The sequence below is a fragment of the Rhinolophus ferrumequinum genome, chromosome 6 (genome assembly GCF_004115265.2).
Source record: "Rhinolophus ferrumequinum isolate MPI-CBG mRhiFer1 chromosome 6, mRhiFer1_v1.p, whole genome shotgun sequence".
Taxonomy (NCBI): Eukaryota; Metazoa; Chordata; class Mammalia; order Chiroptera; family Rhinolophidae; genus Rhinolophus; species Rhinolophus ferrumequinum.
In genome coordinates, this window is record NC_046289.1 from 4,160,812 (window position 1) to 4,173,822 (window position 13,011).

At 45.4% G+C, this 13,011-nt stretch overlaps 1 protein-coding gene across 2 annotated transcripts in view; it reads right to left on the reverse strand.

Annotated features, from left to right (window-relative positions):
• Nucleotides 1–372: 372 nt before the first annotated feature.
• YY1 (YY1 transcription factor) overlaps nt 373–13,011 on the reverse strand; it is a 31,075-nt gene continuing 18,436 nt past the window's right edge. Inside the window, exons 3-6 of one of the 2 annotated variants that reach the window (XR_004423218.1) lie at nt 8,124–8,184; nt 6,272–6,430; nt 3,275–5,457; nt 373–2,093 (exon numbers count right to left, since the gene is read on the reverse strand). Coding sequence is in view for 1 of the 2 variants with exons in the window: in XM_033108349.1 (XP_032964240.1) it covers nt 5,275–5,457; nt 6,272–6,430; nt 8,124–8,184 (403 nt within the window). In the remaining variant the exon portion in view is untranslated. Of the gene's footprint in view, nt 5,458–6,271; nt 6,431–8,123; nt 8,185–13,011 lie in introns of both variants that reach the window. The other variant, XM_033108349.1, reaches the window with a different exon arrangement.

Genomic DNA, 13,011 nt, shown 5'->3' on the forward strand with positions numbered 1-13,011 from the left:
TAAAGTCCGGTGCAGTTCGTAAGATTTTCTTTTTGGCCCTGGAGCTCCCAGAACTAGCACTGCAGAGGAAAATTTCACTTGGTTGTCATTTCTGAAAAGTGGGTGAGTTTCTCATTAAAACTCCTCCTGGCTCGTTAAGTCCACCGGGGAGCTCAGAGGTTACGTACGTTAAGGAAGCATTTCTTGGCGGTGAGACTGAATCCTAGGAGTTTCCATTCCTGCGCGGGAAGGAAACCTGTGAGGGTCTGCCCTGGGCAGTGTGGGGGGCCGTTCCTGCAGGAAGGAGCTTTCGGCCAGGCTTACTGGGTAATGACACTCAGAAAAAGAGGCGGCTTAGAGAGTTGAGAAACAAACAAGAACCACAGGCATTAAAAAGCTTAACAACATTATGCGTTTATTATCTTTTATAGAGCCATGTTACACATGCTTGGCGCTTCAAACTGAGTTATTGTTAAATGTTTTTCTGGATGCAAAGCCGTCTTGCTTGATGCGGATGCCTTAAATACTATAATATTTCTGCATCTATGACCTATGAGCTAAGGAAAAATCAAGGACAATTCCAGAAATGGCAAACGTTTAAGAAAAAGATGTACATGAGACGCAACGCTAAGTCCTTGAGTCAGGGCCTACAGAAGTCACCAGAAAGCGAATAAAAACAGAATTGTTCTGTGAAAATGGTTTGCCCAATCATCTGTAGATAACAGAGCCTCGTAACAGTTATGGATGTTGTAGAAAAGGTTTGGTACGGATGCCCTTTCCCCCTCCACGTATATGCAGACATTGTGCGGCCCCCAGATAGAGCGTGGCAACTGGCCCCCTCCCTCCAACACCCCAGTGCTGTTTCTCATGGCATCTGGGTGTCTTTCATGGAAAGCAGTCAATTTGATCAAACTTGCCACTTTGTGGAAAATCCATCCTTGTGCTTTAAGGTGAATGTGATACCACGCTCACCCTCTCTGCAGACTCCCACACAACGCCGGCCGGAAATGTGGGGGCCGGCTGGGGTGACCAGCTTGTGGGAAGTTTGATTTGCCTGCTGACCTAAGGCCAGTGTTCAATTTCAACGTTCCCTTCCTGTTTCTACAAGGGAAGTGGATGACGTGTGTCAGCAGTGCCATCTACCCCTCCTATCAAGCCTCGACACAGGCCCGGCTTAAACATCGTCTCCGGCACTCTGCTGACCACTCAGGCTTGGCAAGGAGGCTGGGAGCCTCTCACCCGCATGTGGAGGAGCCGCCCTCTCCTGCCTGCTGCTGTCAAGGGCCAGTACCCGCTCCGTCTTCAGGTGACCAGGGCACCTGAGCACAGCTGGGTAGTAAAAATCAAAGCCAACCACGGTCAGTAAGAGGGTGCAGGAGAAGCCCAGCCAGCCAAATGCTTCTGCACAGAAGAGGGGTTCTGCCAGCAGGAAGTGCCTCCTGTAACGTCAAGAGCACGCTATGGGAGAGCATGGCTGGAGCTGCACGGAAGCAGAACTTGGAATGTTGGCTTCCTCCGCCTTTGGGTTCAAGTTTGGGTGGAATGAATGCACCTGCCAGGACCTGCTGGGCCTGAGCTCTTACAGGGGGCTGTACTTGCATTAAGGCCAGCGGGAGCCAGGACAGAGGGCTACGAGGTCAGACACGTGCCCTTGAGGTCAGGGGTCCGGGACATCCAGTGACAAGCAAGGAGCTGGCTTCGGCGGGCCTCCTGGGATGCTCATGGCATCAAACGGGCGCCTGAGGGCAGCTGCGGCTCTCACCACTATTTTGACCTCTGGGATCTTTGCTCTGGCTGGTGCTCAGATGTCAAGTAGAAGGAACTTAAGGAATTCAGGAATAACATGGCCTTCCTCAGCCATGCTGATCCCCAATCACAGAGGAGCCAGCACAAGAAGAGATCCATTTTCTCTACCTGTAGTGAGGGTGGGATTTCCAGGCTTCCAACTCAACAAGTTTTAGAGGGCCAGGCTTTCCGGTGCCAGACATGAATTCTGAGCTACGTTACACAGGTAGCTTTTGTTAAGCAGACTGGGGGCGGCACCAAGGCCCTCCGTGGACCACTCACGATCTGGGTGTCTGAGCTGAGCTGCTTGCTGGATGGAAGTGACGCACCTGTTTGTGAAGAAACCAATGAGAACTCTGCTTGGGAACGTGGGCAGGCACTGGACATACAATTCTGCCAAAGGGTCTCACTTTACTCAAATTTAGCAAAATAAGTGACATTTAAAAGAACTTGTACAAGGAAACCAGATAGAAAAAAAAATCTTGATTTTCCTCAAATCCTCAGGCCTTGAATCTAGGCATAGCACACAAACACCATATGAAACCAACAGTGTGAGTTCAATGTCACCTTGGAAAATAAATGTCACTCTGGGGTGACAGTTCTTTATACAAATATTATGCTTCCCCCTAAACCCCACTACCAAAAAGGGGGAAAATAATAAGAAATCCAAAAATAGAAAACAACATCTTGTTAAATGTAAACTTATCCTCTGGGTTTTTATATTATATATGCTAGAAACATGCATTTATTTCAGCTCAGATGTAAGAAAATATGTCTATCAGTATTATTTATAAATCAGATTAATCCTCAAGACAGTTGACTCACTGTTAGAACACCGTGTCAAACTTTTGTCATTTACACCTTCAGCAAAATGATGAATTCTAACCACAAGCGAAATGCGTTTATGCTCAGTGAGAACTACGTCTACTCTGGAAACTGTCGCTCATTTATTAGTTTTCTACACTACTGGAAATTGAGTGCTACGTCAACAAGGAACTGGGACATCCAATTTTCTTCAAACCCCCAATTAAAGTCCTTTCAGAAATGAACTGCAGACGGAGAGAAGACACGCGAACAGAGAAAGAGTCAAGGGAGTGACGACTGTTCCGCTCGGAGACAGAAAGGGACGGAAGGGACGACCACAGGCATCCCCAAGGGGTCAAGGCACAGAGGAAGGAGGACCTCCCTCCACACAGGGGCCTGGCTCCTGCAGGTCGTGGCGTGTTCTCGGGGCTGCCAGCACGCACTTCCCCACGGCACAAGTCTGCCCTGCGTGGGCCCTCGGGCAGGAGTCCCCGGGACAGCGCCAGGACGAAGCTCCAGTGTGGCACAATGCTGGGCAAAGATGGCTAATACGGCCACCCCAGGACTGCGCGTCTGATGGCGGGAGTAAGGGTGTGGGCGCTGACACCACGGGCACCTGCGGGGGCCTCTGCCCCACGTCTGGTCAGAGAAACACACGCTCGCACTGGGGCTCTCAGCTTCAAAGGGGACCGCCACCATGGCTTACCTCTCCTGACTGCCAGATACAGCAAAGCCTGGCTTACTGATCCAGGGCACAGGTGGGCTCTTCTGATTAACTCAGTTCCATCAAACTACTCAATGGAAAACAGATTCTGAACAAACAAAAAACAGTGTCTCAAGTTAAATTTTTCATTTATGATTCAGAAGGCACTTCAAAATTCCCAAGAGCCACACGGTCACTGTTACTGGACCACCGATCCTCCTGCGCAGGACCGATGGGGAAGCTGTAAGAGATTGGGCTACATTTTGACCTGATGGTGTCCTGGACATCTGTCAACACAGCTGATATTAGCGCATTTGTCAATTACCTTGCAGTCAGCACACAGCACAAAGTCACACGGTACGTTTGCATTTTGAGTCAATGAGTTTGCTGTATCGTGGCAGTTTATAAAATATTCTCATGAGCCTGATATTTGACTCGAAGTAAAATTCAAAAATTATAATTGTACATTTAAGAGGTCACAACGTGAGAGGTAAAGTACTCATTGAGTACAGCTTTCTCAATAATCTAATCGCCTTGCCAATCTGCACTCAGCATCCGTTTAGAAGCACGAAATTAAGCTCCTGGCGCTCAACTGCTACAACGAGCTAGCATTCAAGACTCCCGAGATGGAAGAAGCAGGGCTCTCAAACCATCCGATAACTGTAAGTGTTTCCCGTTAGACAAGCGAGGGGGGTTGGGGGAGGGGGAGGCGGGGAGCAGCCAAGCCTGAGCAAAGGAACCGCCTGGCCTGCCCTCTGCTCACCCCCACCCCCGCCCACTAGATGACACCTTACCTTGAGGACACACACAGGCCAGGGCACAAGTGCTTCAATGATACATCTGCTGGGGGAGCTAAAATCCAAATCCAATCTCCAAGGGGCCCAGTTGGGGTGCTCTGAGGTAGTTCCTTAACTCAGGGTGCCTGCTACCTGCTCCCTTTCAGAACTCAGTACACGCAGGAAGTATTAAAGTACCCACGCATCGCTTTAACCACAAGTCACTGTAACTGAGTGCAAAATCAAGGAAACTTGAGTTGCTTTATTTAGCTTCCAATTTCTGGGAGGCTCAAGAATTATAATTATTCTGGACAACAAAAGGAAATAAGACTGTGCTTACAGATCTTTTTCTGCCATCTTCTTTCTGTCGGGCTGCTATTTTATTGTTGCCCTTTCTGTTACACGGGATGTACACATCAGGTGTTAAAAGGTACAATACATTCGACAACCGAGCACCACTTTCTGTAACTGAACAGGCAAAGAAATTACACTGAACACCAGCTTCTGGCAGTATTTTTCGGAAAAAAAAAGTGACTAAAATGGGTTTAAATTGATTAACACTATTAAATCACACCTAATATTTGATACTACATGATTCAATACAGCTATACGGTACAATTATACAAAATGTGTTAACATCAAAGAATACAACCAAAATTAAGATAGCAAACAAAACCTATGTAACTTTTTTTTACAGGAAAATACTTTTGAAGTATGCATGTAACTGCCCATTCTTTTAAAGAAAATCTACTGCAAGCAAAGTTATCAACCTCCAGAAAAATCACACATAGCATTACTAAGCATATCCCCAAAAAGTGTACAATATGCACACTTGGAAAATACAAAATTAAAAAAATTGTAAGCAACAGGTGAGCTTCATATTTATAAGAATGTGAAAAGAAGTCCCATTTTTAGCACTGTTGTATAAAGAATTGTCTTTTGATGCGAAGTTCATGAATTGTCCTCCAGTTGGGACCACACTTTACAAAAACACCGTGTTTTTGAAACGAGATTACAGAGCAAGATAGAGCATATCTTAGCAATGTCATCTTATTAAAGTTTTTTTTTAATTTTTACTACTTTATCAAAACATGTCCCTTAGGTGTGTAGGATTCATTTTTAAAATTCTTTCCTAGAAACAATATACAAAGGAGAGGCATATTTATTCCCAATCACACTCCTGGAAGACGCTCCCCGGGGTCGAGAAGGCTCTTCTCTCTCGTCTTCTCACTGGTTGTTTTTGGCCTTAGCATGTGTTAAGATGTGAGATTTCAGGTTAGTCGACTGAGCAAACTTCTTATTACAACCATCGAAGGGGCACACATAGGGCCTGTCTCCAGTATGGATTCGCACGTGTGTGCGCAAATTGAAGTCCAGTGAAAAGCGTTTCCCACAGCCTTCGAACGTGCACTGTCGAGGAAAGACCAGAGATAACCCACTCAGCGACTCTGACCTGGCCCGGTGGCCAGGCTGGCGGGCGGGCGGGTGGGTGGGTGGGTGCCACCACGCTGGAGGACAGCCTACTTCTTACCCCAACGTTTTTCCTCCCTGCTCCGGGGAAATTTACTAGCTGCACTCCAGAATTAGTGGGCAGGAGGCTCTGACTGCATGAACGACTCCTAGAACCCAGGGTTAGCCCTCCTGAGCTGTTTAAATACAATATAAGAGAAACACTTGCAATAGCAAGACTCTTCCCAACTATTATTAGGTTAGGCCCTAGCACTGTGCAGTATTTCAAATAATGAAATACAAATGAATCACAAGGTTTCTGGGGCCAAGTGGCAGAGAGAATCACGCCAGATTTACTAGCTGCACTGTGAGTTCACTCCGCTTGTTCATGGGCTTCCAAAAAGAAGACAAAATATTAACTACACTTACTTTCATACAACAGAATTTTAGAAGCTCCCTGCCAATGAGTAATTCAATATAGTACTAACTACAAGGACTAAACGGCTTCAGTCCCACAGTGAACGCACCAGAAATGCAGTTTCAGGCTTGCTCAAGCAAGCCTGTGTTTCTCCTGATGTGGGAAACCCGTCCCCAGATTCTCAGAGGTCACATCTGGGGAAGTCGGCCCCCAGTGACTCTCATCTGGACGCCGCTGTCACCTCTCACTAAGAAGTGCCAGGACCCTGACTCTCCAGCGTCGTCGTCGCCACCACCGCCTGACGACACTTGCACGATAGTGGGGGGTGGGGGTAGGGGGTGGGGGGACTGGCTCTACCTGAAAGGGCTTCTCTCCAGTATGAACCAGTTGGTGTCGTTTTAGCTTTGAGCTCTCGACAAAAGCTTTGCCGCATTCTGCACAGACGTGGACTCGGGGGCCGTGGGTGTGCAGATGCTTTCTCATGGCAGAGTTATCCCTGAACATCTTTGTGCAGCCCTTGGAACAGAGAGAGAAGCTTAGTGGTTCACACTGCAAACGGCCACAAAGGGTTAGCCACTTCTCAGCCTTCACTGACACAGTAAAACAAACAACCCCCAGCCCCCCATTTTAATTTGATTCAGTATTACAGTAGAGAGGTGAAATTATTTAAGACAAAAACCAGACAGCTAAAAAAGGCCTTATCATTTAATGTAAAACCCTTGTTTTACAGATGAGGAAACTGAGGCTTAGAGATGTCTAAGTAGACTTGCCCAAGGTCACACTACTAATAGTAGCCGAGCCAGGAGTAGAACCCAGCACCCTGGCTTCCAGCGACACCACAGCTGCCTCACCCAACTCCGTCCCCCAAATGAAGTAACAGAAGCCCTGAGAAACAAATGGAGTTAAAATGACGGCAGTCCACCACTACCTTTGGTGGGCCCCATATTCTGTGCTGCAAGAATGGGCTGTCATTCTCCATCGCCTACTGTTCCCTCTTCTCTCTTTGCCTCTTTCCCCTTCTTGACAGAGAAAGAAGCAAGAGGGTCTCCAAGGAATGGCAACTACAGAAGAAATTTATTTTGTGAGACACTAGGAAAAGAAGCAGGCAAACTGATACCAGAGCGGGGTGGGGAGGCAGATGGGTGTGTGGGGCTCGAGAGCCAAGTCCTGCACCATTTCTTCTGCAGTTGTTGCCCAGTAATGGAGTGAATGGGGGAAATGATCAGACAGCACGACAGAAGGACAGCACAAGTCAACCAGTGGACAGCTTCACAGGCAAAGGGCGGGAAAAGCCACAGTTTTTTCACCTTGACCCCTAGGCTGAGTTTCCATTCGAAAATGGAATTTTAATAAAATGGGAGTTGGAAAAGAAGTACACAGGGAAGCTAGAGATGGCAGACACTAAAGGCATAACTGTTTTCAAATGCTTATTTATTTTTTGGCCCCAACGAATATCATGTTACATTTCAAAATCTCCACACGAAGAGCATTAAAACAGAATAAAGAACTTGGGAGTGCAAGGTCAGGAGAGATCACACCGTGAAACTAAATTTATCCTGCTCCGAATCGTTCACTGGAAACAATTCTTTATTCCATTCAAAACTCCTTCCCCTTTGTTTCTCTGCACCTGTGTGCTAGTTTACTTTTCTGTTAGTTTTATATCCACCTAAGTTTGGAACAGACCCAGCCAATACCTCAAAGTACTTTTTAGGTTATCGTTTTATTTTAAAGACTAATCACATTTGAAAACAATTAAGTACCCCTGTAGTAACACACAATTAATTAAGAAAATTGTGAAGGAAATAATGAAGTCTTATTAGGCTTACTTTAACAACACCCAAAATCATCTCCAAATTTCCATAATGAGCCTACTACGGTCCCATAAAGCTCCATGGGTGAGACAAAACCCAATGTCTTAAGATTGACTTAATAATCCAAAGAGAAGAAATCAAGTCCTAACGTAGTCTATTCCATGTATCGTAATAAAACATTGGTGCCCTACAGCAACCCCATTTAACAGTATTCAATTTAAGTGGCCTTTACTGAACAAAACTTACGTCCCAAAATAGTCTCTTGAATTTAGAAACCAAAGATTATAGCTCCTCACTGATCTCAAATATGAAGACAGAAATAAAAGTGCAAATTTCTTATAATCTCTCTAAAACTTCATTAACAGTCTAATGAACACTTTCCCCCTAGCATTACTTACTTTATGAGGGCAAGCTATTGTTCTTGGAGCATCATCTTCTTTAATTTTTCTTGGCTTCATTCTTACCAAAAGAAAAAAAAGAAAAAAAAGAGAGAGAGAGAGATTTGTAGGAGTGGGTAGACTTAACTGGCATAAATCATATAGTCTCTGAAATGTATTCCTTACAGGTACAAAAACTAAGATGACGATACGCTTCCGTGAACGGGAAGCCCGGAGACAAACTCAAGAGTCCCCAGGATTGAGCCCTCTGCCCACTCTCCAGGGAAGAGCGCTGCCGCCTACGGTGGCACAGCTGACAAGGTGGTGGTGAGCTAGGATGGCGCCGCGATCTGTGTGCCTCAAGTATCTGCTCTTTTCTCCAAACTCTTTAAAAATACAAAAGGTCAACAGCCCAGAAAACCAGAGGAATCTCCTAGTGGGAGCAAAGCAAAGGATCTGAAATCAGGTGCCGTGATAATAGAAGTGCCTTATAAAAAGGGAGCGATGGCTACGGGAGGGTATTAAAAATATACTTCCTAACACAACTGCGGAGGGGGGGGGATTTCACAATGACAGAAATGATTCTGATTGTTTTAAACAAGGGTACCCTCAACAGAGAAGTACTTATATACACAAAAGGGTAATATCTCTAGAAGGAAACGTAACTGGTGGTATTGGCTATCTGAGCAGGAGCCCCTAGGGACCGACTGGTGGACATGTGGAAACACCCCAGACCCTCCTCCTCTTTTTTAGCAAACTGTTAGTTTTCCAAAGAGTAAGAGCATTTGTTCTCAAGGACACCACTTTCTGACCCTGCTGTGGGACGAGGATGTAATAAGAGTACTGATCACGTGGACAGCCAGAGAGCCCTGTGTGGAATTACTACCCAGAGAGCTTACTGATTGAGTAACTTACCTACCTGCTATTTCCACTGAATCAACATTTGGTCTTTTGTCAGAACTTTCTCTCCAAATACTCCCTACAGATCTGTGTGTGGTAGAGGGGTGAGAAATTAAGAGTTCCTACAACAACTAGAAAAAACAGACTTACATCTTGGGAATAGATGTCCTTTCTGGCCCTGGCTTTGCCACCTCACACTCCAACGTGAGGATGCAGGTTCAGTACACAACAGCAGCGGACTTACCACCACTCTGTTATTACAAAAGGCTTCTGCGGGCACACTGACCAGAGTCAGCCAAGGCCCTCCCTACCAGTCCTGCTGCACCCTTGATCTGGGGAAAGGATGAGCCGGTGCTGCTTCATAACTCATCAGTCACCTAGTTAAACTTCCCGTGCCCTGGAGGAGCTCAGGAGAAACAACTGATGTGGTAGCTATAACCTATCTCTCAGGAGTCTGTCCAAGACTGCACAAACTTCCTAGTCAAAGGCTCCAACTTTTCAGCCTGGTTCCCTTCTCCCGCCCCAACCCTGTACCACACCAAGTAGCAAATATCTCCTAAGCGCCTGCTGTGTACAGGGCTCTGAACTAGCCTTTGTTATTGCCAGTACCACTGAATCCTGGGGTTTGGGTCTGAGTTCACCAAACTAGGTGGGACAAAAATTTGCTGCCACTGGGTCACCTGGGGGTTCTATCAAAGTTTGAGAAACTAAAGCAATTCATATGAAAGGGTTGTACTCCAATCAAATATTAATAATAAAAGAGTATATTAAGAACCAAGTTTCGATCTTCCCAATTAAGAATGTTTACCCTCTGATGACCCCACTGACATGCTCTCTCGACTGTGGAGAGGGCTGCATGATCGTGTGTCTAAATTCAATACATGGTACTCACCTAAGAGTGGTCAATTTTACTGCATGCAAATTCTCAATAAACCGACTTTTAAGAACTGCCCACTGGCTTGACAAGTATGTCGTACATACAACTTTTTTCCCTGTTTCACCCATCTTGGGGTCTGAATACGGACTCGATAGCAGTGAGGCACCTGTGCCAATAGGACAGGTGTGGCCTAGCTGGGTTCCCACACCCATGCCTTTTCTTAGATTTAGTCCTAGGAACTTAATTTAAAAAGTAATTTTTTTTATCATTGAAAATTTCAAATATACACAAAAGAGAACAGTCCCATTTTACTATTTATGCAACTCTTGATTTTTAAAAATGTTATCGTTAAGTGGTCTTTTTTGTTAAATGTCACTTTCAAAGTGTGTATGAGTATTTAGCAATGTAATTAATTTTAGAGAGTTTAAAATGCATTTGGACAAATACCCTTGGACTCAATGAGGAAGTGGAAGGTATTTAATTGCAGCCACTTTGAAGCTCCTTGGCGAATCACCCTTCTTCACTACAGAGTAACAAACGAGGCACTATGTGCTGGTCCCTTTTACATGTTCTTCTAATGGAAACATTGGGAAAAGGTCATTTTCCAATAAAGTATATTTAGATTGAAAGATTTTTGTTTCGTGAATGAAGCCTAAAACATTCATGGAACCAACTGATATATAACTTACGAAGTAAAAAAAATATATATGTGTATATTTGAAATCCTAAAAAGAAAAAGTGTTTAAAAGACTGAAATCGTACGCTACTACGTAGAGCATGGTGACTTGCCCGAACTAGTCAGTAGCGACCAGACGCGAGTCGAGTTGGTGTTGACTGTGGTACTGTACAGAGATCTTTTGACCGGAGACGACAATGACAACAGCAGAGGCATATGAATGAGACGGATGGGATGTGACCTGGTGCTGACTTCTACTAGCTGCAGACCTTGAGCAAATTACTTAACTCCTCAGCCTCAGTTTCTTATTCTGTAAAAGGCACAAGGCTCCCTACGTTAGAGCTGTGAAGCTTAAGACAGGATGCACAGTAAGCTCCTGGGAAACGACAGCTATTATTATCACCAGCTGTGTGTTAACGGGACCTAGCTAAAATTAAGTTAATTCAAAAAAAAAAAAAGCCAATTGTCCTTAACAACGCAGAATGTTCTGGCACTCCAAACCACCCTTTCCAACTAAAGGGCTGCGAGACTGGAGAGACAACGGCACGCGGAAAGCGGAAAGGCCTCCGCACTGCATTACAACGTACACGGAGGAGCCAGGAACCCGGTAAGAGAAGTTTCCCGTTCAATTACAAATGGAGACTCCGCTCCCTGTGTGTGACAGGACTGCTGGGTTTAGACTATCTCATTCTGCATCTATGGAAGGAACAACACTGTAAAGGCTGGACTCCAGGACCAGAAATTGCAGGAATTTCCTGGCACAATTTTCAGCAGGGCACTGTGTAAACCAAAAGTTCCAGCCAAGTTAAATCTGCAAACGTCCCACAGCCGAGACGAACATTTTTGACTCTTGAATGAAAATAAGCCCCTTCCCTGCAAAACAAGCTTAGCTGACTTCAGACTGGAGCCACCAACTGTGACCTGTGCTGACGGGACCCAAGTTCCTGTGTAACACAGCTCTCAAGGCGAGCTTCAGCTCCTTTCTTTGTGCAAAGAATCATGTTGCCTTAGACAAGCAAGACAAAGTTTGTTAAATGAATTCTCTCTTAAATAACAGTGTGTATTCATGTGGTGACACTGAAAAGTTAAGGGACTCTCAGCCCCACGATCACATTTCATCTGCACATTAACCCGTGATTCAAGGCTCAGGTGGGGACTGACAACAAAATAACCACCTTGGGACTGACCTATGCACTCTCTATTTTGATCTTTCTGGACCAAAAGTTTCCAAAGGACTAACTTTGGAATGAAAGTTAATGAAAAACGCACAAGGGTTGTCAATTTAATCAGGAAATAGAATTTGCCAGGTGCCACTCACTGACCACTTTTTTTAAGGAAGGCGCGGCTCAGTGGCCCATGCGGGGATCGAACCGGCAACTTTGGTGCTACCAGCACCGTACTCTAACCAACTGAGCTAACCCGCCACCCTGACCGCTGACCACTTTTTTAAGTAGTATTTACTCAAAACACATTTCAAGTAAGAACAGTCACGCAGTCCCATCTCCCAAATACCGTAACTTTCAAATTCAAGTCCGTATTTCTTACACTTGCCCACACACGTAACTGATTTCCTACGCAGTCTCGGGTTAGTGTGGCAGAAGCCTGGAACTTTCAAGGCCAGTTTCAAGGCCAGTCCAGAAGCCCATCCCCCCCCAGTGTACCGCGGACAGAGAAAAGCCGCTGATACACCACCCCCCAAGTCAACCGCCAAGTCACGGAGCGGAGGTGGACGAGGAGCGGAAGACAGTAGAATAGGTTCTGTGGATCCTTCTCAGGGAAGAAGATGGGGTCAGGCCCCCAAGTTTGAAACTTGGTGCCTTAAGGTTTCAGGATCCCCGGCACCAATTCTGGGGCCTCTGGGATATCCTACTCAGCTGTTGTTACACATTGTCTAAAAGCGAAGCCCTAACAAAATAGGGCACTCCAGGCTCAGATACTTCTCACCACCACCGCTGTCCAATTAGAGATTGTTTAGTTTTACATGATCTTATCAAAATACTATGAAAAATGGGGATGAGGATGACCCACCCCAAGGCCCACACCCCGACCTTTACTTTGTATACACTGTCAAGATGAGCCAGATTTCATTCTCTTCTGCATACGAAATGAAATCTTTACCAGGTTGATTAGAAAAGAAAATAAACACACTCTGTATTCAGATATTATGTAAACACAACTCACTGCAGAAAGACTGTGTGCCAGAATCACAGTTCAATCCAGCATAGCAGGTTCAGTACCCAGTGGAGAATTCTCCTAGAGTCAGGTCAAATGAATTCTCTCTTTCAATACTGTTAAAAGTATGCCCCATTTTCAGGCCACGGCTTTCCTAGTCCTGACCCACCCCTTTCAGGGTGTTTCTGATTCTCTTTTCTTTTTTAGAAGGCTCTTTCCCACACCACCAAGATCTAGCTTCTTACTCATTGTGTCCACTACTGAATGAAATTGGCTTTTCTTGA